Source organism: Hemicordylus capensis, chromosome 7 (genome assembly GCF_027244095.1).
Source record: "Hemicordylus capensis ecotype Gifberg chromosome 7, rHemCap1.1.pri, whole genome shotgun sequence".
NCBI classification, from domain to species: domain Eukaryota; kingdom Metazoa; phylum Chordata; class Lepidosauria; order Squamata; family Cordylidae; genus Hemicordylus; species Hemicordylus capensis.
Window position 1 is genome coordinate 34,205,023 of NC_069663.1, and position 26,216 is coordinate 34,231,238.

A 26,216-nucleotide genomic window follows, 5' to 3' on the forward strand; every position below is an offset into this window, starting at 1 on the left:
TCAATAAAATTGTAGATGTGATAACCCTTGTAAATGTGATAACCCTAATTCAAAAGGGTTGTCCTTCCTGGTTTATTAATTGTCTCCTTCTTTTGCAGTGTCCTCCATGTCCACAGAAGTCATCCTATGCAAATGTAAGTCAAGGGACTCCTTTTAATGTCACATTATTATTTTCTTAATGGGTGGACGAGGTTAACTGATGGATCCTAGCTCAAGATGCTAGCTCAAGATGGCAATTGCTGTAGCTTGCAGTCTCAGGAAGCGGTGCAGGTATTCTTGAATTTCCTCATGTTCTCTCTTTTTTCTGTATGCCAGCAGCCAACCATGCAGAGGATAATTTACTTGGTTTGGCTTTGAGATCAAGCTGGGTGTTAGCAGCAAGATTCATCGCTAATCCATTTGTGGATTTGTTAAGATCTGAGTCAGCAATTGTGACCAAAATCCCCACCAAAAGCAGTTAATAAGGAAGTTCACTGAGCAAGAGAGAAGATGACTGAGGATGTCAGGTCAAGTTGAGACTGGAAGCATGAGAAGCAATAATAGAGGGCACCTCTGACCATGTGCAGAATTCCTTTCCCATTCTGTTGAGTAATCACAGTCAGATCCCATGCGTCTGAAAATGAAGGAAGGGTTGATATGAGTTCATGTGTTTGGGGACAGATGAATTGCATCCTGGGGAACTAAAAGAACTTGCTGTTGCTACTCTAATAGTCTCTAAGGTCTTTCACACCATCATCAGGGGGTGGTTTGCAGGGAGGGAAGAGCCCCTACTCCATTCCTGTCAGAGGACCAAAGCCTCTGTTTGGTTCTGCTTACTCACCCCACACATGGCCACAGGCTCCATTATTGCCTCAGGGAGCAGTCCTCCAAGGCTTGAGGGACGTATCCCAGAATCCATTGCATTCCCAGTAAGGGAATACATTGCAGCCCTCAGTACACCAGCCACTCTCCCCTGACTGGCCTCTCTAGTTGCAGAACTCTCTCACAAACATGGCCACCGGCTGCCAGGGGACTGCTTAAAATAGGGATTTCAACACACGTTCAGCAGACTGAGGCAGGGCAGCTGCTTTTTTCAACCCACCTTGGTCAAAATCAAGGTTAAAAAGTTGGGCAGCCCACATTGGAATGGGCTGGGTAGGCAGGTGGAGTGCTGTGGGTTCTCAAGAGAAGAAAAAGCTGGGTTTACTGCCTCCCACCTTCTGTTTCTTGGTCATGTGAAATACCTCTCTGGCTATCATCCTCCAGAAATCCTTGAGCCCTATAAGGAAAGGTGAAAGGGGGTGGTGCCATCAGACAAGCTAATTGTTGTTTAGATTGTTATAATAGATTTAAGTTCCAATAGGGTAGATTTCTGTTAAACTTTAAGAGATACCTCTTAATGGCAAGAGCAATTTGACAATCGGACCAGTGACCCAGTGGGGTGACAGGCACGTCTTCACTGGAGGTCTTCAAGCAGAAGTTGGGCAGCCATCTCTTGGGCATGCTCTCAAGTAGGGTCCCTGGAGGTTGCTAGACCACAATTCCCATCACTGTGGCTGGGAATGATGGGAGTTGTAGTCTAACTCTGTATGAGGTTGAGAACTCCTGTTCTAAATCTGATTTCCTGCACCAAGCAGCAGTTTGGACTAGATGGTGTTCAAGACTCCCTTGGGGAAAGGTTGGGGGCGGGTGGTAAGCACCTCATCTCCCAAAGGTGCTTGTAGATTTCAATGAATTTATTTAATCTATCTTTTTACTGATACTATTTCATATTGTTGAGTTCAGGATTGCCTAACGCATTTTGAGCTGGAACGCTCTTCTTCAGAGGCAATTCTTAAGTAAATAGTTGATCACAAATGGGTTGTGTTTGAGAGAAACACACAGCCTATTGTTGTGTTATTATTGAACGTATCCATATGAAATGCATCAGTAAACAGATAGATTAAATAAATTCATTGAAATCTACTAGTGCCTTTGGAAATCGCCCCCACCACCCCTTCATTTTTGATTGCTGATGTGGCATCATTGTTCTCCGCCTTCCCCCTTTGCTCAAGACACCCCTGTCTAAGATCTCCCAACCAGAGGGCATTCAAGTTGCCAGCTTTGTTTCCTGGCAAGACTCTTATGCCTTTGAGAGCAACCTGACATGCAGCATTAGGCCGGTGAAGTTTTCCTTTTCCCTCTATATAGTGAAAGGCCTCACCTGCTTAATTTGTTTGTGTTGAGTTGCCGTTAAAAGGCAGAGGAGCCGGACCTGGGGAAAGAGGGGGCTTGAGCCAAGCTGGCTTGAGCGCCAGGACCTCTCTTTCCCGAAATAATATCCTGCTTGTGTCAGGGGTACTAACCATGCGGGTGCACATGGAAATGCCCTCTGCCATCACCATTTTCCAACCGTCCAATCTAATCTTTGCGGAACACGCAGTGGCCAAAATTAGAGGATCAGCCCCCCCCCACACACCTGTGAGTCATATGATGTTGAAATCTCCAGACTGACCAAACCCCTACGCACACGCACGCACACACACACACATTCATATGGGGCCTCCAAAGGGACAGGACTATATTCTTAGATCTTTCCCCAGTTGGCAGCCCCGCTCTGCTGACTCAAAAGACTTCACAGCAGCTGCAGAACTGGAGCTTCAACAGGGCCCATTCATTGATTGATTCATTCATTCATTCTTCCCAGCAGCGGGTTCCTCCCTCTCCCCCCCCCCACGCACACACCCGAGCCTGGGTTTCCATTGGACACCCCCTGCAAGACCTTTTACCTGCCACAGTTGGACTGGATTTCCAGACACTTCTTGATTTTGCTTTCCACCGGGAACCGTCCCCATTCCCCCTCCCCCCCCCACAACTTTCTCCTGTCCCTTTTGGCTTGCGCCCACTGGAACATCTGGATGGGGGAAGACATCTCTGATGGCTTCCAGATGTCGGCAAGGGTTCCCATAGCAACTGCTCCGGCACGTGTCAGGGCAGTGGAGGAGGAGGTGGGGAGGAGGCACGAGGAGAGGCTGCCTCCCCCCCCCCGTTTTGCCATCTCTCCTGCCCCTGTTTACCCAGTGGCTGCTTGGCAGGGCTGGACATCGGAGCTGCCAAGCAGCTGCTGAGGAATTTGCAGAGGAGAAGGAGGTGGCGGCGGCACTTGGGAGCAAAACCGCCGACTGGTATCGCAGTGGCTTGGCCAGAGTCCCTTGTAGTCCTGACCCTGCCGTGGTGCAGGCTGGTAGGGCTGTGGCTTGCAGGTGTGGTGGGGCAGTGGGGGACAGAGATCTCAGGGGCCCCCAGGGCATACCCCCACCCCACCCCACACACATGCACCTAGCCAGTCTCCCAGCCAGTCAGCGTTGGGTTCACCAGCTGGGTGCTTCTTCCTTCTTCCTTGCTGGAGTGAGCAAGCAGTTGGTGAACAAAGCATCGGCTGATTGGTTGGGAGGGAGGGAGGGGCTGCACACCATATCCCGGTGTCAGCCGTGCCCCCCATGTTGGTGTGCTTCTGGCACAAGCAGGCTGACACAAGGGGGCATGGTGGATGCATGGCACAAGCCGCCAGAAGAGCAGGGCCTCTGGTCACCTCCCTACCCGCCCACCCCCTGCACCGGAGCCCTCCACTTGAACTGGGGCAGGTGTAGGGGTCCTTTCGGAATTCTCCGCATCCAAATTTCTCCCTGGATCTTGAAGTTCTGGATTTCGTCGTTTTGTCCCCAAAATGCTGCCTTAGAAATCCTCTGTGGATCTGTGTCGTACTTCCCAGACGTTGCACAGAGTTCTCTGGGTGCCTTCGTTCCTGCAGTGTTCAGTGCCTTCACTCCTCTGGTGTCTTTTCCTCTCCTGGTTATTCGTCTGCACATGAACACACTCCTAGAACACTGCAGGGGAAGTCTTGGTGCTGTTGGGCTTCTGGTTGTGTCAAAAGACATAACCCCGACTTCCCTCTGACAATAAACTGTTACCCCTGCTAACTGGGCAAAGAGGCACCTTTTAACGTGGTGATTCTCTTTATTGAGCAGGGGGAGAGCAACTGGCCCTCTCCGCCCCCAGCACAGCATCCCTCCAGTGACTGTTGCTGGAGTCTATCTTATGTTTCTTTTTAGATTGTGAGCCCTTTGGGGACAGGGAGCCATCTTATTTATTATTTCTCTGTGTAAACAGCCCTGAGCCATTTTTGGAAGGGCGGTATAGAAATCGAATAAATAAATAATAAATGAATGGATCTATGGGGGAGCATTTGTGGGGTCGGAGGGTGACAGCCGAGGCCGAGGAGGGAAAAGCTGTGGCTGCTTGTGGTGCAATCTGAGTGACTCAGGTTCATGCTGCCGCCGCCAAGGCTGTGCAGCGAGGTCTTATGAGACCCTGGCCTGGAACTAGGCACAGCATTTGAGCAGGTGCCTGTGTGAGGAGGTGAGGTGCAGGGCTGAGAAGGAGACCTATATGGGCAGAAGGCAGCCCCTCTCTTTCTAGAGCACATGTGCATCAACCACGCAGCCTGGGGTGAGATGCAAATGAATGGAAGGCTCTGACAAAGGCCACATCCTTCAACTTTGGGACCCACTTTGGAAATTCTCCTAAGCCTTATTCAGACATTACGTTGTACATGTGTGCAAGTGGGCATGTTTTTGTGTGAACGGCAGTACATATGTCCATTTTCAAAGTGATAGAAAGGCAGGGTGTACTATTCAGACGCAGGATGTACTATCGTGCATGCACTGAGCATAATGTGTGAATGACTAAGTGTGTACCGAGCTGTATATGTGGACCCTGTACACAGATGGTACACATGCTGAATATAATGTGTGAATAGGGCTCCAGTCAAACTAGAATTCAGAAGGAGGGGAACACAGCAGAGAGTATATTTCTGAAAAGGAATGGAATGGGGGAAATCTGTTCCTCCCTCACTGGTGTAAACATTCAGGAATCTTTCTGTGCCCATGATGGGAGGCACAGGAATGCGTAGCCAGGTCAGCATCTTGCATTCCACTAAGGTAGTGTCGTGCCATAATTCCACATCAACTCATATCTAAGTAGCTCCAGAAATGGTTTTGCCCCTAAATTCACCATATGTGGGTCTGACCTGGCCAGCTTCTTCCGGCCCATAGCGAGGGCTGGGTTCCATCTTCTCAGTCAAAGTTCAGATAAGGTGGCAGGTTGTCAGTGGCAGACACCAAATATCACCTCTCCCTTTTTGGGAGTGGTGGAGACAATAGCCATGGCTCGCATGTGCTGCATGCCTGGTTACACACACACACACACACACACACACACACACACACACACACACACACACACGTCACCTCCTTCTCCTCCTTTGCCACAAGATGCACAGTGCACATACCTTGCTCCCTAGACCAAACTTTTCTTGTTTCCTCCTCCACTTCACCCCCCATCTCATTATCAGGCCAGCAGCAAACAAGGAAGGAGGCAGAGGCAGTGAGGAGCAGGAGGGGGCGATTGTGTTGAGGGGCAGCTGTTTGCCAAAGCGGGGGCTGTGCTGTTGCTTGACAAAGAACTGCTCAGATAGTGGGGGGACACCTTGCCACCTCTCTGGCACTCCAGTAATCAGCAGCCTGAAGCAACCATCTTGCCTTCCCTCACAGAAGGGCCCGCCCCTGCAGCTTGTTTCATTGCCCAGCAACAACTCTTACAGCTGGACATTTATTTTCCCAGATAGTGCACCTAAATTTTCTCTTTGGCAACTTGACACACTTTCCCTTTCATCTTTCCCTTGGGAAAAGCAGGAAAGAGTTCCTCTTCATCTTCTTTATGGCAGGCTCTTAGGTTGGAGGCCTGTTATGCTGTCTTTTCATCTTCTTTTATCTAGACTAAAGTTACTCAGTCCCTCACAGTTTAAACATTTTATCAGCATTAATGCCTGCTTCTCAATCTCCTCCTCCCTCCTTTTGGTTCCTTTGGGTGCATGATGAGTGCACAGAGATCCCCAAGGCCTCTACAAGGTGTGTTTTATTACATTTTATTTTTGTCTCCTCAGGCCACGCTGGGTCCTCCTGGTTTAAAGGTAGGTCTCCCATCACTGTGACCAGCAGTCATCTCACAGTCACAACTGCTTGCATGAATTACACCCCTGTCAGGCTTCACTGTTCTGAGTCTCTGTGGTGACTGTCTGGCAGGTCATCATTAGGAAGGCTACATATGGCAGCTGCTATTTTGTTTTTCTTTTAAAGCCACCCTTATTAGATTTATTTTAAAAGAAAAAAGGCAGTTAAAACATAACCAATGCATATGTGACATTATCCAATATACTCCCCAGGCCACACCTGTTTGCATTCCAGAAATCTGTAATGTCCACAATGTGCTTAAATGATCTTGCTCTTTTCCTCCTCTTAAGTAGACCTGTTATACCCCCGTCACTCCTTAACCCCAATTTATTTGAAAACTGCAGATCCTGCAGGCATATAATCCAGCATCTAGGACTGCACAACTAGAGCTAGTGTTTTGACATGTCATCATTTTCAGTTGTGGGTGGCTGGAGTGTGCTGTGTCTCTCCAGCTCTGACCAGTCTCTAGAGAGAGCCAGTCACTGTAGCTAGAACAGCTGCTGACTTTGTGACTTGGGCCCTGCAACTGAAGCTTTGGCTGGAAAATGCATAATGCACCGAACGCGCCAACAGGCCATGGTACTATCTCCCCACCCCGCTACCATCGTGTGGTCTCTTGATCAGATTAGACTAGGGCCCCCAAATTTGGGTCCCCAGATGTTGTTGGGTTCCCCAGCCACAATGGCCAAAGGAAAATATATTAAATCAATAAATAAAAATAAATAACCCCTGGCCCAAGTTCTGATATAGCAAAAGGCCATTGAGGCTGGGGGATGATGGGGAGAAGTAGTCCAAGTACACCTTGGGTCTCAGGGATGTGAACCCTTGCTTTAATACACCTTTCACCAAAAGGACAAACACCGTCTTGGCTTTTAACTAAGTGAAAGACAGGTTATTGTAGAGCAGGGGTCCCCAAACTGCGGCCCTCCAGATGTTGCTGAACTACAATCCCCATCATCCCAGCCACAATAAGTTGTAGTCAGGGGTGATGGGAATTGTAGTTCAGCAACATCTGGAGGGCCGCAGTTTGGGGACCCCTCTTGTAGAGTGAACAGAAACAGCTGGTGGAACAGAATCATCAGCAATATCTAAGAGTGGTGTGTGTGTGTGAGTGTAGTGGTGGTGATGGGGGGTGGAGGTTGAACTGGGGTGTTACAAGCCTGTTCCTGTTCTCCTCTGCAAAACATTTGGAGGTCTGCAACTGTCAAGGCTTTGTAAACTCAAATACGTTGGCAGGAAGACATGCCAGTGATGTCATGTTTTTGCTTGTTTTAATGTTCAGATCCACTGCATAAGGGTCTCTGTTTACTTTGGGTGCTGGGGAAGCATATTCTGTCATGTGCTTTTCTTGCTTTTTGTTGGCATGAAGACCATTCTTCTTTCAACGACCTCCTCCTCTCTCATGCAGGGTGGGAAAGGCGAACGTGGACCAGCAGGGACCTACGGACCTAAAGGGGAGAAAGGTGACCGTGTGAGTAGCTCCCCTGGTCGACTGTGGAGATCAACACAATGGCCACATGACTGTCTTGTGCCAGGCCTGTGTCTGCCACATCCTGGTGTCATAGTCCTGTCGAGGGGTAATGGTCTCCAGGGGAGCAGGGGAGCAGGACCCTGGAGAGAGTCCAGGACAGGGTTCAGGAATGGGACAGATCGCTGTAGGGCTGTGTGCAGAATACCCACCCCAAGTAGAATAGACATCGCTTTAGTGAGGGCCTGCAGCTGACTGAGGCCTTAAGTTGGTGGGTTGCTGGCTTTAACTCCACCCTCGTTTCTTGTAGGATCCAGCAGGCTTAAAGGGCCAGGATCCAGTTTTGTCGATGTTGATTCTGATGACATCGGTGGTGGTGGGGGGGGCGCTCTGCTGCAGGGTCCTCCAAGGGTCCCTGGGAATCTGGGGGTGAGGGCCAGGGTGGGTCTTCCAGCCATGGTAGGGGGGTTAGCTTTGATTCCCCTGAGAGGTCCACTTGTCTGGAGGCTTCTCTGCTGGAACTGCTTGCCTCATCCCCTGATGGGGAGTATCCCGAGGCCTGGGTCGAGGCAGAATTTGTGCAACCAACCCCTAACAACAATCCTAAGACCTTTCCTTCTGCTCCTGCAGGGTGCTGACTGTGTCCGGATCTCTCCTGAAGCCCCATTACAGGTGAGCTGCTTCTCTACTCTGGAGAGGAGTCATACATGCTTGGCCTTCCTCTCTTCCCCCTTATCCGTCGCCACTGCTCTAACGCTCTACCTGTTTGTTCTTTTTTAAAGTGTGCTGTAGGCCCAACGGGGGAGAAGGGAGAGCGAGGAGAGAAGGTAAGCAATGGCTCTGCAGCAATGTTCCCTCTCAAAGGGACTGCCAGATGTTGGGGACTACAACTCCCAGGATCTCCAGGCAGGGAAGCAGAGCCTGGGAGGGATGACCTGAGCCTGGAGGTATTTAAGGTTTTATTCTGCCTCTGGCCCTTGTGGGAACAAATTGTTCACTGGGAGCTCTCCAGGGTCCTGGATGTGACACCATGCCACACTGGATTGCAGGACAGGACAGTTACTCCCACCCACAAACACCCCAACACATAAAGGCCACATTTGCACAAAACATGGAACAACAGTTGAATAGGCCTGCGGTTCTGCAAACGTTATGTCTGAATGCAGAGAACTGCAGTCAGGCGCAGTGACGAAACCGAGGGCTCAGGACTGGGACTCCAATCTGAACCCTTGGGTTGTAGTGAGTTTCATTGCCGCATCCCAAGGTTCCAAGCAGCCTGCAGGACATCTAAATTTGGAACTTCAGGCTGCTGGCCCTGGAACCAGAGTTGAGGGAAGAAGCTCCTCCCTCAACTCCAGCCTGATTGGCTGTGTGGGCTGTCCTTCTGTCAAGAAGGAAGCCTGAACCGCCAGCTCCCCCATCTCTCTGCAGTCTCTCTGCTGACCGCAGAGAGGCAGCTCTCCTGAAGTCTGAATATGGATGGGGAAGTGGGAGGAGGAGTGTGTGGAACCGCAGGTTGATTGGACCCACTGTTCTGCATCACACGTGAATGCAGCCACACTTTGTTTTCTCAAATCTCTTGAAAAGGGTTTGACAAAGATCTGTCACTTAAGAACTTTTGGCTTGAAAGAGGTCAGATGAATGGCGGGGTGGGGGGATGAATGGGGATTGAAGCAGGGGAAATTTCGGGGGGCGAGGTGTGAAATTCAGTGAAAGATCCAAGGGGATTTACTGGTGGGTGGTGGCTGCTTGGAAACTCAGCAGGCACAGCAGCCTTTTCGACCGCTGGACCTCCCTCACCCCCTCTGGCCCTTGTGACCCCTGCTGCCCAGCCGCCCTCTCTCCCGCTCGTGCACTTTTGCAGAAATCCATCCCCTTCTCTCCATTGTAAGCAGCTAATCTGGATCTGCCAGTGAGGCCGTTCAGTTTGGGGACCAAGGTTTATACAGTAAATGGTAAATATTTAGTTGCAGCTTCCTGTAGCCAGCCCTCTCGTACGTGCCGGCCAGTGTCTGGCCAGCTGCTTCCTGCACTGTTCATGCAATGCAGTACCCAAGCTCAGAAATGCAGCCGTACAAAAACTTTGGCCGGAAACTTTTCACACGGAGCTTTTGAAGCCCTTTAGCTCGCATCTCCTGTGGAATGGAGGGGGTGTGTTCACATATCGGCTAGATTTACCCCAAAGTCCCTGCGAGTTACCGGAGAGCAGTTCACACACGATTCGGGTTTTTCACAGCATGTTAAGGGTGTCGCCTGATTTATATCCAGGGTTAAAAAAAATCCACTATTTGCAGCATTTTGTTGGGACAACTTCGAGTTCACAGTAAAGCCTTCCTGTAAACCCGTAGTAAAACCTGCTGTGCCTAAAAGTCCCAGGTTATTTCAAACCATCATGAGAAACCCAGCCTCCCTCTCCCCAGGGGCTCCTGGCCACAAGCAACTCTTGGCTCTGCCCACTTTCTGTCCTGGGTCTCCTGTCCTCCTCAGGATGGCTCTTCTGGCCTTCTCCTCTCCCCCTCTCCCCTCTGGGACTTTCTCTGTGCAACCCTGATTTCTGTTTCTCACCTCCTCCTTCTCCTAGGCCCACCTGCTGCCATCCTGGCCTTGTTCTGTTTCCTTCTTCTAAGCTCCTGCTTCTCCTGTCCATCTTCCCGTGGCAACTTCTGCCTGCACTGCCTCTCAGTAGGATCAGAGCCACTCAGTCAGAGTTTAGCAAGAGCCCTCCTGGTAGCCCAATGGCCGGGCCAGTTGTGGCCAGAGACTTCAACATTGCCACCACCGGTTCCCATAGAGCAGTGCTATACAGATGCTTCATTCGCGAATTCTGTCTTCTGCATCTGCCCTCACCCATGAAGTCACCTGGGACCCTCTCCAAGCAACAAGCACAAAGCTCTCTAGGCATGTTATGTACATCTATTTGTTTGCCTCTGAAAAGGGTTGGGCTATAAACGCTTTTATATCTCTAATGAACAAACCATTGTGTCATATACAGGGCGCTCTAGGATTGACTGGAACTGTTGGACCGAAGGTAAGCTTTCTAGCTAGGAACATAGGAATCCGCCTTCTACCGAATCAGACCGTTGGTCCATCTAGACCAGTATTGCCTTCACAGACTGGCAGCGGCTTCTCCAAGGTTACAGGCAGGAGTCTCTCTCAGCGCTATTTTAGAGATGCCTCCAGGGAGGGAACTTGGAACTTTCTTCCTGCAAGCTCTGGTGGGTGGTTCTTTCTATCAGAAGTTGCCTCGGTTCTTCTTGGGAAAGGACTCTGGGGAGCTGATAGGCTGATCCAGATGAGCTGTGATCTAAGAGCTGGAAGGTTTTAGAGCTTCTTGGGGGTTTCAGGAAGCAACCAGGTTGGGAATCAGCAATCCATGGGAGTTCAGACAGTAGTGGCAACCATCTTGCTTAAGCTAAATAACTTGAGAGAGGCCATAGTTGGGTGACAGAACACATCCTTTGAATGCACAAGATTCCATGTTTGACCCTTGACATGTGTGGGTAGGGCTGGGAAGGACCTCAGCCTAAGACCCCGGAAAGCTTCTGCCAATCAAAGTAAGCAATACTGAGCTAGATGGATCAATGGCCTGACTCAGTATAGGATAACTTCACATGTTCATATGAGGTCTGGGTCTGCTCATCAGTGCCTGGATGCCTACCATGTGGGAACCTGATGTCCATAATCTTGAGTTCCATGGTGGGAGAAAGGTGGGACATAAACTAGAATAAATAAATAAATAACATGGATCCTAGAACCAGTGGCCAAGTAGGAAGTTATATTGTTTTTTTGAAAAATATGCCGCTCTGTCTCATAGGCGCGAAACAGCGTCCAGTATTTTTCTAAAAGTCAGTAACCTGTCCCCTAGGTGCTCACAATCTAAAAACTAAATCCTTATTAAACTATTAATCACTAACATGTGTCTTTCACCATCTTTCCCTAAAGGGGCAGAAAGGTGAGAAGGGAGACTACGGATTTCAAGGCAAACCAGGGAGCCCAGGGCGTGATGTAAGTCAAGCAGCAGGTTTCCTCCTTTACACATTCCCTCCTGCTTCCTGTCTCTTTCTCTCACCCCTCCACCCGCCTCTGTTTTATACAGAACTCTACCCTGCATGGTTCGACACTCCTTGAAGCCTTCTCTGGGTGGTTTAGAACATAAGAAGAGCCCTGCTGGATCGTGCCCAAGGGAGCCCATCTAGTCCAGCAGCCTGTTTCACACAGTGGCCCACCAGATGCCGCTGGAAGCCTACAGGCAGGAGTTGAGGGCATGCCCTCTCTCCTGCTCTTACTCCCCTGCAACTGGTACTCGGAGGCATCCTGCCTTTGAGGCTGGAGGTGGCCCACAGACCTCCGACTAGTAGCCCTTGATAGACCTCTCCTCCATGAAGTTATCCAAACCCCTCTTAGAGCCATCCAGGTTGTTGGCTGTCACCACATCTTGTGGCAGAGAATTCCACAAGTGGATTATGCGTTGTGTGAAAAAGTATCTCCTTTTTTTGGTCCTAAATTTCCTGGCAATCAATTTCGTGGGATGACCCCTGGTTCTAGTCTTATGTGAGAGGGAGAAGAATTTTTCTCTATCCACTTTCTCCATACCATGCATGATTTTATAGACCTCTATCATGTCTCCCCGCACTCGTCTTTTTTCTAAACTAAATAGCTCCAGGTGTTGTAGCCTTGCCTACAACAAGAAAGGTGCTCTAGGCCCCTGATCATCTTGGTTGCCCTCTTCTGCACCTTTTCCAGTTCTACAATGTCCTTTTTTAGATGTGGTGACCAGAATTGTACACTGTACTCCCGGTGTGGCCGCACCATAGTTTTGTATAAGGGCATTAGAATATTAATTTCATAGGAGTTTCATGACTCCCTTGCTAGCAATCCTTAACTTGGGGTGGTTCACACATGGATGCATCTTGCCTGATTGCCTCTGCCCTCAAGTCAGCTGGATGTGCGAGACAACTCCACTGAAAAGCCTTGTGGGGCAGGGTGGGTGGGTCTGAACGTTCTCTGCCTGGCATTTATATCAGTGACTTGAGAACTGTATGTCCATCACTTGACAGTGTGAACCAGGCCTTGCTTGTAACTTGCTCGGGGGTGCTCAGTCTTGGGTGCCCCAGACATTGTGGGACTACAACATCCATCATCTTGTCATTCATGTAAAACCATGTACCTGTGTATAGACGCCCAGACATATGCCGTTCACATGCCCCAAGCTGCTTGGGCAGAAAAGAGTTTACCCAAGCAGCCTGGGCCATCTGGGCAACTCAGAGACCTCCCAACCCCGCTGCAGAACCAAGGAGCCCAGATCTGCTACCGGGGGTGGGGTGGGGTGGGGTAGAAAGGGAAAGGAGTCTGTCCTATGTCCTATCTCTTTCTGGTCGACTGCAGCACCTGAGCTCTGGAAATGGCTGCCAGGAGCAGCGGCCATAGAGTCCAGAAAGCAACATGGCCAGGGAGAGGAGCTCTCTGCATTGGCAGAGAATTGTAGGATCTGGAAGGACTTCTTCTTCCTGATTCCACGTCAGGAGTCTGCCGCCATGCTGGTCATGTGGGCATGTGAGCGATGGAACAACAAAGAGGCTCTGATCATCTCGTGGGGGTGGGAAGATAGGTAGGATCCTGCCTTTCCCAAACTCCCTGCAGTTTGGTCATGTGAACGACCTCAGTGTCTGAACAGGGCTATTGTGGCAGTGTGTCCCATCAGGCTTGTGGGGGTATATTACCCAGCTTAGGGTATCCGCTGTCCACTGGAGTGGGCTAGTTGAGCTGGAATCTGACATGCAACCTCCCCATTGCCCAAGCTAGGACAATGAGCCACGCCTCTGGTATTTATCCCAAGCCCGGCCAGTCCGGAATACTGCCTGCCAATCACAGAGGCTGATGTCACACAGCCCTTTATTCTTTCTGTGCTGCAAGAGAGTTCTGAGGGCACCCAGTTCCACGTATCTCGCTGAGCTGAGCCGAGCCGAGCCGAGCCCCAGCCTCCATCCACAAAGCTCCCAGTCCAAGTTCTGATTTCCCTTACTGAGTTGACCACCTTTACTATGAAGCAAGACCATTTCCTAATAAATCTCACTCTCTTTTTCTCTGCAGGGCCGGCCTGGGGAGATTTGTGTCGTGGGACCCAAAGGCCAGAAGGTACTGTGCTGCACAAACCTCGGGGTGGGGAGGGAGCCCAGGAGAGTGACTCTTCCGACAGACATATAATTAACAGCTGTCCCTGTGTTTTAGGGTGACCCAGGGTTTGTGGGTCCTGAAGGGCTCGCTGGAGAGCCGGGACCCCCGGGGAAACCAGGCCTTCCTGGAATTGGCCTTCCAGGAAAACCGGTAAGCATTTTATCTCTGTCTTCCTCAGTGTATCTTCTGCTAGCAGTGGCATTTGCCTTTATCAGCAAGGCATGACTTTTATAACTGCAGCGGTAATCATGATTTAAAAATCATTCTTACCGTTTCTCTAGGGGCACTAAGAACTGGGTAAAATATCTTGGTTCCCCTATAGCATTTGCATGTCACCTTTTTGACTGAAACTTGTGGGTAGAAATTAGGGATGTGTGAATCGATTCGGATACAAATCGATTTGTACCCGAATCTAGCTGATTCGGGTGATTCAGAGACAAAACGAATCACCCCTGTGGTCCATTGGCTAGATTTGGGTACAAATCTAAACACTAAACCTTCAACAATTCACCAAAAAACAGCCCTTTGCCCAATCCCTCTGCAATTTGGGTGGTAGCCTCGACCCATTAGGCACTTAACTTAAACTGAGTAGTACCTCACTGCCTTGCGGGTGGGAGTGGAGTGTAGTTGGCACATGGCAGTTGACAATTGGCACTGTCTAAAAGACAGTCAAAATGAATAGAAGAAATGAAGGTGTGTAATGAATCCTCATAAGGATTCATTGAGTGGAAGTCATTATACACCAAAGAATCCGAACACTTAAATAATAGTGACCACACATTTTGCTCCATAACTCCACTTCTATAAGGGCTAGAGCTTAGCTTTTTAAAAAAATGAAAGCTAGGAATCTGGGGAAATTAATAGGATAGATCCGAAACCCGAAGCGATTCAAATCGAATCAGCCGCGATTCGGATCCGAATTGAATTTGGGGTGATTCGGGTGGGTCAGATTCAGATCCAAATCGAATCAGGGTTTGTTTCGATTCAGTTACAAATCGAAACACAGAAAATCCAAATTGCACACCCCTAGTAGAAATCCTTTTCGGAGATTCACATAGGGGAATTAGATTGCTGACTTAATATGTAAACTATTCTAACTACTGGCAACACTCCTAACTATTGGCAATTAGGGATGTGCACAAATTCATTTTTTAAATTTGATTTGTACCCGAATCGAATCACCCCACCCACCCACCCCGCCGAATCTGGCTAGCTAGCACGGGGGCGATGTGTTTTGTCCACAAGTCTCCCAAAACAGGTAGATTGGGGTACAAATCGTTTTTTACACAAATCGATTCGCACAAACAGCAGGTGCAGGCAGTGAATCTCTCAGCTGAAGGAAGGGGATGGGGGGAAAATATCTTATCTTTTCCTCAATCAGGAAAGCAGGAACAAAAAGCAGAGAATCCACTTCAGGCAGCAGGCAGGCAAGGCAAAGCAAAGCTCCTCTGGCCCTCTCTCTTCTCCCATGAGGCAGAAAGGCAGAATGGTGGCTGACTGCCTCCTTAAGTACATTTGAAAATCCCTCCTTCGAACTCGCCCCACCCTTGTCTCTTCTTTGACCCTTCCCCTGTAATGGAAACAAGCCAATCTGGGACCAGAGGGGAATCGCCAGTCAGTCGTTGCACACCAATCTGAAGCTTGGGAGGGCAGAATTCTCAAAAAACACACAAAAAAAAACCACCCTAATACAAAATGGAGACAGCAAGAGAGATCACCACAAAATGGAGGTCTGAATCTACGAATTTTTCAGGTCTGAAATCTGGGCGATTTGTTTTGGACCTGAATCTGGCCAGCTAGCACAGGGGTGATTTCTTTTGTCCAAAAACCACTGAAAACAGGCAGATATGGGTACAAATTGTTTTGTACCCGAATCGATTCACACATCCCTATTGGCAATTGGTTAGACACAGCATAGTATGGAAATATCTTGCTAGAGCTCTATGTGTTTTGTAACTTGGCATCAATGCCCTGGGACTCTCTAACAGTCCCTGCCCCCCCCCCCACTTTTTTAAAAGAAAGACCTTTCTAGCCCTTATGGTTATTGAGATAAGCTTTACAGAAATGTCTGTAATGCCTGTCGAAATCTTGGACTGTGCTTCTGAGCAGCACTTCTCTCAGTCATTCAGGGGGAAATATTTGCTGTTCCGCTTAACTCCCTCCTTGTGGCTAGCAGAGGGGATTCATACAGTAACATTATAATAAGCACAGTGCTTTACAGATTTTCATCAGCAAGAAAAAAGGTCCTGCCCCAAGGAGATTACAGTTTAAATCTTGACAGTAGAATGGAGAAACAACATAGGAAGATGATGAAGGAGGTGGTATTGGGAGAGGGAAGAGAGAAGTGACAGAGGGAAGGGTCATCTGGGATGAAGGGGAGGAAATGCAGTTAACCTTATTTAGGCTGCATATTTTACTCTGTATGCAGAGTAAATATATGTATAGTAAAATATGTAAATTATTAATTCACAATTGGGCACAAAATTGAGATTTTTAAAAAACCCAAGTATACAAACTGTGCATATATGCAGCCTGAATATACTGACGTGTGGTGTGTGTGTGATCAGGTCTCACTTCTAAACTTTTTAATGCCTTCCCATTTTTAATATATTGCTGTCTGAATCCCAGTTTTGTTTTGCTGTCTTTGAAGTGCAAAAGCATTTCTTCAGCCAACATTGGTTCCATGCCAATGCAGTGCTTGAGGGCTGGGAGAAATGCCGGACAAGGACCAGCGGGTGTTGCTTGCAGAGACCCTAAGCAATGTGTGCAGTGGCAACACATTTATGAGGAGCGTGGTCAAAAGGAGTGCTATTCAGGACCCACAAGGGGGGAAGTGTTATGCCCTGGCATGTGTGTGTGTGTGTGTGTGTGTGTGTGTGCCTGCATTCATGACCCACTTCTATCTTCTCACAAATGCCAATCAGTCAGTGCCAAGCACACCACCCTTAAGCTGAGGGTCTTAGAAGTTTCATATATAGAGCAGGTATACTGGGTATACTGCCTTTATACTGGGTCAGTTCGGTAGCTGGGAGAAGGTCTGAAACCCTGGAGAGCTGCTGTCAGCTAATGTAGACAATACTGAACTAGATGGACCAATGGTCTGACTTGGTATAAGGCAGTTTCTATGTACCTAGTGTGTGGGGGGGGGCGGGTATGATTATTTCCCTTTCCCTTTGGAGAAATTACAAAGTATTCTAGTAGAGTGCCTTTGGAAAGCATCTATTCCAGTTACAAAGTGTGGGGTCTAGTTGTTGCAGCTATTTAAGGAACACGCATGGAAACCACTGTAGAGTCTAAATTACTTAACTAGTTTATTGGTGAAATACATCAGGATAGGAAAGACCTAATCTTATCTAATAGCTACATCATGAATAAGTAGGGATGTGTGAACTGGCTCAAGGTCAAGCTAGTTCACCATCAAACTGGTCCGGTTCGAGGGCTCACCCTTGAGCCAGACTGGGCCTGGTTCGGCTTGACCTTGAGCCGACCCCCACCCCCAGCCAGCTCCAGAACCCTCAAACTGGCTCAAATTTGAGCCGTGGATGGGTGGGTTCAGTGCCACAAAACCGAACATGCCTGGTTTAGTTCGAGTCTGGTTCGGACTATGAATAAGTAGGGATAAGAATATGAGTGAATAAGTAGGGAGAAAGAGAGATATCTCCATCTTCTCTCCAGGAGGAAAGGAAGAGGACCTCCTGCGCTGCCTAGACAATACTTTACTAGATGGACCAATGGTCTGACTTGGTATAAGGCAATTTCTATAGGAAGATGCTGAAAGGCATCATTCATATTGTGTGGGAGGAAGCAATGCTAAACTCCTCCTGTATTTTACCAAAGACAACCAGGCTCTGTGGTCGCCTGGGAAACATACCATCGGGGATTTGAACCAGCAGCCTCTTGCTTGCTAGACAAGTTACTTCCCCATTGTGCCATTAGATGGCTTTTTTTTTGGTTGAAAACCAGTATATAAATATATACATCTCCTCCTCCTCGAATTTTATACTCAAGAACAAAGGAAAGAAGAGTCTGGGAGGCTTCAGCACCGCCCCCACCCCCCGCATGTTTTTCATCAGCAGCATGGAAACGAAAAGTTTGGTAGAACACCGTTATCGTCTCAGGGGCATGGCAGACCTTTTTTTGGCAAAAATTTGACCTTCTGGGTCCTCGTTTGGGCATCGTACAACTTTGGTGGCTCATTCAACTCCTGAACAAAGTTAACGGTTCTGCTTGCATTTCAGGGTGATCCAGGTGGCCCCCCAGGCCCAAGAGGAGAAAAGGTAATTTATTTAGCTCCAGTTATCTCATTCCCATAATGTAGCTGATCTTGCTGCTCTTGTTCTTTGCAGCGTCATGGGTACTCTCCACAGACTTACTCATGTGGGCCTCATGTTCTGGTTTCTCTTTCCAGGGGGGTTCAGGACCACCAGGGCTCGTCGGCTCAACTGGAAAGCCAGTAAGTTCCTTCTCTAGAGAGTTAACTGAATCAAACCGAAATGAAAGCGGAAAGGATCTTTGGAGGTGCGGCAGATTCCAGGGCAGCCATGGAAGGGAGCAACTGGTTCGGTTTGCCATAGCCTCATGCTCTTCTCCTCCTACACCCTGGAGCAGCCTCCCCCAAATCATGTGACCACGGAGAGCCAAGTGAGGCCTTGATCACGGGGAGTTTTGGGATTTATCATGTTTACTGTTAAAAGAACTTCAACAGTTGCAAACAAAGAGAAGAACCTTGGTTTACACATGCAGCTGCTAGGAGTAATGTCACGCCTCGTCCCACACCCAAGTTCTGTCCCCTAATGGGCTACATAAGCTTAGGTCATGCAACGCTGTTGCCAGAAGTTGGATTGTTGATAGTTCCTGCCTCTGGCGGGGGGCGGAGAGGAGGCTGATGCACAACCAGAGGGACTGTGAGGAGACTTCGGAGGGGCACCCATAAGGCTGGCAGGGAGTCTAGGAGTTGCAGTAATAAAAGAGGAAGGAATATGTTGTATTTGCGGTCAGAGAGCTTAGAATCCAAATGCCAAAGAGAGACTGGGTCACACAGAGGAGATCCAGGTTTATTCGAAGCTTTGTTTCCTACCGCATAAGCAGTGGGTGCAGCCCAGCCTCATCCACGAGCATTCCCCCTTCCTTCAAGATTTTCAGGCAGAAAGAAATATGGAAAGGAAAATGAGTAGAAAAAGGAGGGCAGACAAAGGGGGGTGGGGAATAGCAATGGGAAGGAAGAGGGAGGGGGGAAATGAGAAAGGCAAAGACTGAGAGGAAGCAAGAGAAATGGAGGTACTGTGCCTTGCAAAAGAACGGGAAAGTGCATACTTACACTTTTTGTAGAAGGTTATGAAGCTGGAAAGGAACTGGAAGCAGTTTTCATCTTTCCCTTCTGTTACTTTTACTTTCCATTTGCATTTTTATTTCAGTTTCCGAAATGTAGTTTTAATCCATTTTGCCTCTGCCTCCCCTTGTTCTCTGTGGGGATCACTACAGCCCTTCTCAAGTGGTCTCTTTGAGAGTTCCCTCATCCCTCAATCGCTGGGGCTAAATCTTTAGTGGCTCCCATTCATTGGAGAAATGACTGGCAGGTAGGCAAGTGGCCGGAGGACAGAGAGGCACTATCACTGGCAGCCAGAAGGAGCTCGTCATCACAAGTCCTAAAAAGCAATGCTGAAGAGTGCTGCCTGCCTGAGAAGTGAAATTTGCATTTGAGAGGTTGGGGAAATAAAGGACATTTTTGAAGTCTGTCTTATCCAGGATGCAAAGGATACCTTCCTTATGAGAGGCACAGGGCATCAGTATCTCTTCTTCAGGTGGGCAGCAGCTATGGAATGTCACAATGGCCAGTATCTCTCTCCTTCCATTGGGCAGTATTAGTGTGAGGTCACAATGGCCAGTATCTCTCTCCTTCCATTAGGCAGAATTAGTGTGAGGTCACAATGGCCAGTGTCTCTCTCCTTCCATTGGGCAGTATTAGTGTGAGGTCACAATGGCCAGTGTCTCTCTCCTTCCATTGGGCAGTATTAGTGTGAGGTCACAATGGCCAGTGTCTCTCTCCTTCCATTGGGCAGTATTAGTGTGAGGTCACAATGGCCAGTATCTCTCTCCTTCCATTGGGCAGTATTAGTGTGAGGTCACAATGGCCAGTGTCTCTCTCCTTCCATTGGGCAGTATTAGTGTGAGGTCACAATGGCCAGTGTCTCTCTCCTTCCATTGGGCAGTATTAGTGTGAGGTCACAATGGCCAGTGTCTCTCTCCTTCCATTGGGCAGTATTAGTGTGAGGTCACAATGGCCAGTGTCTTCTTCCACACCTTTGGTTCCTAAGGAGTGGGAGAAGCAGTGCTTGGCTCCAGAGGCTGATGCACCACCAGGGAAGGGAAGGGAAGGGAAGGGATGCACTCTGCCAAGGGAGAGAAGGGGCAGCTTGTGGGGCAGTAAAGCACTGCATAAGGAGGGCACCTTTAAATGATGAGGAGCCTGGGCCTGTCCTGTTAGAGTCCTCCGATGAATTCAGGACAGGCGATGGTGGCTCTAAATGGGCCTGTTCAAAGAGTTCCCTCACCCCCTACGTGCAGCATAGAAAAAGAGAGGGCTTTATTGAGGGCTTCATGTTAGGGGGGAGGCAAAAGGAGAGGAGAACTGGTCTTGTCGTAGCCAGCATGACTTGTTCCATTAGCTAAACAGGGTCTGCCCTGGTTGCATATGAATGGGAGACTAGAAGTGTGAGCACTGGAAGATATTCCCCTCAGGGGATGGAGCTGCTCTGGGAAGAGCTTCTAGGTTCCAAGTTCCCTCCCTCCCAAGGTAGGGCTGAGAGAGATTCCTGCCTGCAACCTTGGAGAAGCCGCTGCCAGTCTGTGAAGACAATACTGAGCTAGATAGACCAAGGGTCTGACTCAGTATATGGCAGCTTCCTATGTTCCATTGCTGGAAGTGGGGTGCAGACCTGGCACACACAACCTGCCTGGCTAACTCTGATCCAGTCAATTCTCATACTACAATCCTGTTCACAGCTACTGCAGAGGAAGTCTCTGCTGAACTCAGTGGGACTTACTTCTGAGTAAGCGTGCATTGGCTTTGGGCAGCAACGTCCTTGCACTTTATAAACAAACACACACACACACACACACACACACACACACAGAAACACACACACCACTGTTAGTTTATGGCCTCACTGGTATGAAATCACAACATGAAACCTTTCCTTTTCCTCTGCAGGGGAAACCAGGAGACCCAGGTCTGAAAGGAGACAAGGTAAGCACAGAAGGATGGCAGAGCGAAGGCAGTGCCTCTGCACTCTCTGGATCCAGAGGGGGGGGGGCTCAAAATTGAGAGGAAACCCCCCCCCCATCAGGGTTACCTCTAGTATTTTTCATCTGTGCACAGAATGAATTTTGTTCTGGGCGGCCACATCAAGGCAGTGTGTGCTCACATGCATTCAGAATGGGGCCTCCCTGATTCAACCTGAGCGGGATCTACAATTAACTGTGCAGACATCAAAAGACTTGTGTGCGCGCACACGTGTGCACATCTCAGCGGGAACGCACTGCCACCAATGCCGTTCCTTTACTGCCCCTCCCTTTTGCTCTGCCCTGAGTTCTACTTCTCCTGAATTCCAGTTTAACTAGAACATGGAAAATAATTTTGGAATCTAAGCATTCACAGTATGGCACACTTAATAAGCCGTTGCAAGAAAGCAATCTTGCTGCAGCTAGAATTACGGTTGCGTCAAAATTCTTTTCCCTCCGCCATTCTTTGGTTTGCACAAATGCTTGCACCTGGTAAAACACCACACAAAGGATTTGGATGCACCTGTATGTGCCACCCACATCGAGATCCTTACTTGCAGTGATTTATTAGTGTAGTGGAGAAGGAGGAATCTAGGGGCTGCTAGCGAAATTCTACCAAGCCCGGCTCAGGAACAGATTTCAGGGGCTTGTTGAAGCCGGCCTCCAAGGGGAAGCAAACACAGAAGCCCCAACATCCTTCCCGAGTTTAAAATATGAGCGGAAAGGAACTGCCAACTCCCTCACTCCTTATTTTGCTCTATGGGCCCATTACATTTAATTGGGACTGAATGGGGGCTTATTGAAGCACTCTTGTCTTAGATATCTGGGGCAGGAGGGCAAAGGCCAACTGTCCACCGGGGGGCTTCTGCCCCTACAGATCTCCTGTGAGGAGTTGGCTTCTCCTCCTCCCATTTTCCAGGGTTTATCCTTTTTAAAACAAACTTCTTTTCTAAACAAGGGAAACATTTATAGTATCTCTTGCTTTGCTAGGAAGCTGCTTTTTGTGAGTCTTGGATTGACTTGGGTAAGGAATCCAGTAAGTCATTTTCAGTTTGGGGGCAGAAATAACTGCTTCTCTCTGAGTCGGCCTTGGGGAAGCCTGCTCACCCTTAAAAATGACACGCACACTAGAGTTGCCATGGCCACCACATAATTCTGGGTTTCACCCGGATTTTAAGCATCTCACCTAGATTGCTCAACCCACCCAGATTTGCCCAGATTTCAACTTTCATTTTTTTTAAAAGCTAAGCTCTAGCCCTTGTAGAAGCGGAGCTATGGAGCAAAACGTGCAGTCCCTATTCTGCTCAGAAATTATTTTCAAGCCAATTTACATAATATGCAAATTAGACACACAGATTTGGAAAGCCAGAATAGGGCAACCCTGATTTGTACATGCTGAAGGAAGCCAACGCTGCAACCAAAACAAACAGGTCGTGGGCAGTTCTTTCTACAAAGGCTGAAGATAAAAATGGACCAATGGAGCATTCCTAATTCATCAGCTCCACCCTGGAAACAAGAATTCAGAAATCCAAAATCTGGGAAGCAACTTGGGGGAGGATTTCAGAAGCCTCTGTGGGGAGGATGAGCCCCAATTCCATGTAGGGCAAGAAGTCTGTGGAGACTGCATGCCTAGAGATCAGGGTGAGCAATGCCCAGCCTTCTTGGCCCCTCTTTGACACCCGTCATGGTGGGAACTGGAACTTGCTCTCATAAAAATTGGAACTCTCTTTTGTGTACATGGTTTGGTCGACCACATAAAAACATCGGCTGCATTCACACGTAATGCAGAACCAGAGTTGCAGGGGCCAGAGACTTCTCCACTGTTACAACCAAATGCATGCAACTCCGGTCCCATTTCTCCAGAGATCCAAGGTGGCACTCTGCAGACTCCAATTTGAACCCTTGGTTTGTAGTGAGTTTTGCTACTCATAATTGGGGTTTTGGTTTCTGAGGGTTACGTCTGAATGCAGCCGCCAGCCTCTCCAGGGTTACGTCTGAATGCAGCATTCAGTCAGACTGCAGTTGAGGGAGGAAGCTCTTCCCTCTCTCCTGCTGTGATTGGCTATGCAGGCTGTCCTTCAAGCAAGAAGAAAGCCCACACAGCTAGTCCCCCCTCCTCTCTGCGGTCTCCCTGCAGAGGCGGGCGTGGGAGTGGTTCCGTGTTACACATGGTTGCCGCTCTTTTCAGCTCTGTTTCCAGCTTTGGTCTGTTGAGCACCCGTTTCTTGACCTCAAGGATCCAGCCAGGTTTTTCTCAGAAATAATGCACTTGAATGCCTTTCTTGAGATCATTTTCTGTTTGGGCAAAATATGCAGTAAATATATTGTTCTGTTTCCAAAATTGGCTTTGTTTTGGTTTCCTTTTCCTCAAAGCATCTTGATGCTCTCCTAACAGGGGGACCCGTGTGAAGTTTGCCCCACCATCTTTGACATTCAAGGCAGTGGGAAACCAGGGCCCAAAGGGGAACCTGGGCCTCCAGGAAAGCCGGGCAAATCGGTGGGTATACTCCTCCCTAGTCACTGAGGACACTTTGTCCTTCAGCTGGTGTGACTGATAAAGGGCTAAGATGCGCTCAAAGGGGGGGTGGTCGGCTGGGGGGACAGTATTTCGTCTGATTGGCCTGGGCCACCATGGCTGTCTGGTTGACTTCATTTGGGTCTCTCCTTCTCTTTTTCAGGACCAGCCTGGCCCTCTAGGACCCAAAGGCAATAGGGTAAGTGTCAGATCCGGCTCCTGTTTAGCTGACAGCAGGTCAAGGGATGGGGCCATAACTCAGTGGCAGGACATCTGCTTGGCTTGAAGAAGGTCCCCAAGTCAATCTCCGGCAGCATTTCCTGGTGGGGTCGGGAAAGACTCCTGCCTGAAACCTTGGAGAGCTGCTGCCAGTCAGTGTACTGTAGACAGTCCTGAGCTAGCTGGACCAAGGCTTTGACTCAGTATAAATTCTTAGTACTACCCATATTTGTATATTGCTTGTCAACAGAAGTTTCCAAAGCGATTTACATAGAAAAATAAACAACCAACAAAGCGTGTGTTTAAACGATCTAAAAAGAAACACAAGGTAGACTCTAACAGCCACTGGAGGGATGCTGTGCTGGGGTTGGATAGGGCCAGTTGCTCTCCCCCTGCTAAATATTTGAGAATTGCCACTCGGAAAAGTGCCTCTTTGCTCAGTTAGCAAGGGGATAAGGCAGCTTCCTATGTTCCTAAGGAAAATGCAAAGCAGGAGCCAAGTGCAAGCTCTCTGTAGCCAGCAAGAGAGCAGGTCTCCCAGTGACTCCGATAAGCCAGCTGCGTGCCTGACCTGGAAGCATTTATGGGGCTCAGGGAGTGTCACCTGACCCGCTCTGGCCTATTGGTGCAAAACTGTTTCCTTGACTTAGGAGGTTGAGCCTCCTCCAGTTTTCTTGGGCCAGAGCTGGTTGCACAGGCTGAATCCCTGCCTCGCTGACATCACTTTGGTCACCAGTTCGAGACCCATTGCAAACACAAGTATTAACTGCCAGGTGTAACTGAGAGGTTATTAACAATGGTTTATTTATTTGTTTATTCGGTTTATATTCCGCCCGTCCTGAAGTGCCTCAGGGCGGTTTACATTAAAATCAAAAACACATAATAAAACAATCAAAACAAAACAAAAACATTCAGACCAGATTAAAACTCGTTAAAATTTAAACCAGATATCATTTAAAGCCAGGCTAAAACGATGGGGCAGCCAACATACAAAGTTGCTTTTATTAACTCTCATCATTAATTGATAGGAGCCAGCATGGTGTAGTGGTTAGAGTGCTGGACTAGGACCGGGGAGACCCGAGTTCAAATCCCCATTCAGCCATGATTCTAGCTGGGTGACTCTGGGCCAGTCACTTCTTCTCTCTCAGCCTAACCTACTTCACAGGGTTGTTGTGAAAGAGAAACTCAAGTATGTAGTACACCGCTCTGGGCTCCTTGGAGGAAGAGCGGGATATAAAATGTAAAAATAAATAAATATTTACTGCTACTACCACAACCACTACTACTACCACCACTACTATTATAGCCAACCATTGGCTATATGCTTCCTACCATCCACAAGTGGGCATGGAGGTTGTACATCCTCGTCCTTGGAAATAGGGACTGTGTATCCTTGAAGAGGTGAGCAGAAGATGCTGGTCACGTGTTTGAGCAGTTCTGTTCCCTTCTTCTGGGATTTGGCGAGCAAAGGGGTGTGCACAACCTCTTCCCCATGGTTTCTTGCACCTGCGTTCCCATGATCTAAGGCTCTTCTGCGGAGATGATTTAAGAGCCATTGCCTTCTGTTCGGCTCTGCCACACAGGGGTCAGCTCACAGGACCCAAAGTGAGAGGGGCCTGTTGAGGCCAAGACCTCTGTGGGTCTGTGCTGAGCATGGCACTGGGCAAAGTGGGTGCATCTCCTTCCTTGGCCTCGTACCTCACCTGTCGCTCTGCCCACATGTCCCATGCCACCTCTGAGCTCCACTTTTGGCAGCTTTCCAATAGTGTGACAGCTGCAAGCTAAGCACGAGTTAAGCATGTGCTGGAGTAACGCTTCAAATGCCTCAGTTCTCGAATTCTGTATAGATCCATCCAGCCCTCACTCAAAGGCAGGAAGGAAGGCAGGAAGGAAGGAAGGAAGGAAGGAAGGAAGGAAGGAAGGAAGGAAGGGTTTTATCATGTAGTGTTTGGACTGTGGATTGCCCTTCAGCACTAGGACACAGACACAAGAGACATTTAAAGAGGTTTTGGATTTGTTTAAACTGGAGCCGCAGTTCTTCGGGCCTGGGCCACAGCAGCAGGTCCTCATGCTGATGTGCTCACCCCCAGCTTCAGCTGCCTCTCAGTTACCATTGACATCTATATATTTAATTCTCTAAGGCATACCTGTGGCTAATCCCATGTGTGGCAGCTCTCGTGAGAGTTTGGAAAGCTGCCGGATAGGCTAGCCATGGGGCGGGTGGGAGAGGGGGAAATGGTGGCAGCGGCAGCTGAAGAAAACTGTGGCAGGCAGCCGACAGGTGCCGGGACGAGCGGAAGGATGAAACGGTGGTGAGCCACGCGCTGCGCGGGTGGGCAAAATAGCGGGGGACAGGCAGGCAAAACGGCGGTGATGGCGGCCAGGGAAGAAGGCAGCGATGGCAGGTGGGTGGGAGAGAAAACAATGGCAGTGGGGAAAATGTGTGGTGGTGGGAAGGCGGCAGCGGGGTGGTGGCTAGAGGCAGAGATGCTCTGCGCCCAGCCCAGTTGGTTAATATTAATTCTTCCAG

The 26,216-nt window shown here is 48.9% G+C and overlaps 1 protein-coding gene across 5 annotated transcripts in view; it reads left to right on the forward strand.

The window, feature by feature from the left end:
• The window catches only part of COL16A1 (collagen type XVI alpha 1 chain), a 184,930-nt gene that overhangs the window by 86,130 nt on the left and 72,584 nt on the right, over window positions 1-26,216 (forward strand). For all 5 annotated transcript variants that reach the window (XM_053267053.1, XM_053267054.1, XM_053267055.1 and 2 more), the window contains 14 exons: window positions 99-134; window positions 5,963-5,989; window positions 7,438-7,500; window positions 8,128-8,169; window positions 8,280-8,324; window positions 10,490-10,525; window positions 11,440-11,502; window positions 13,588-13,632; window positions 13,726-13,821; window positions 17,910-17,948; window positions 18,080-18,124; window positions 20,882-20,917; window positions 23,348-23,449; window positions 23,631-23,666. In XM_053267053.1, the coding sequence (XP_053123028.1) occupies window positions 99-134; window positions 5,963-5,989; window positions 7,438-7,500; window positions 8,128-8,169; window positions 8,280-8,324; window positions 10,490-10,525; window positions 11,440-11,502; window positions 13,588-13,632; window positions 13,726-13,821; window positions 17,910-17,948; window positions 18,080-18,124; window positions 20,882-20,917; window positions 23,348-23,449; window positions 23,631-23,666 (711 nt within the window). The remainder of the gene's footprint in view (window positions 1-98; window positions 135-5,962; window positions 5,990-7,437; window positions 7,501-8,127; window positions 8,170-8,279; window positions 8,325-10,489; window positions 10,526-11,439; window positions 11,503-13,587; window positions 13,633-13,725; window positions 13,822-17,909; window positions 17,949-18,079; window positions 18,125-20,881; window positions 20,918-23,347; window positions 23,450-23,630; window positions 23,667-26,216) is intronic.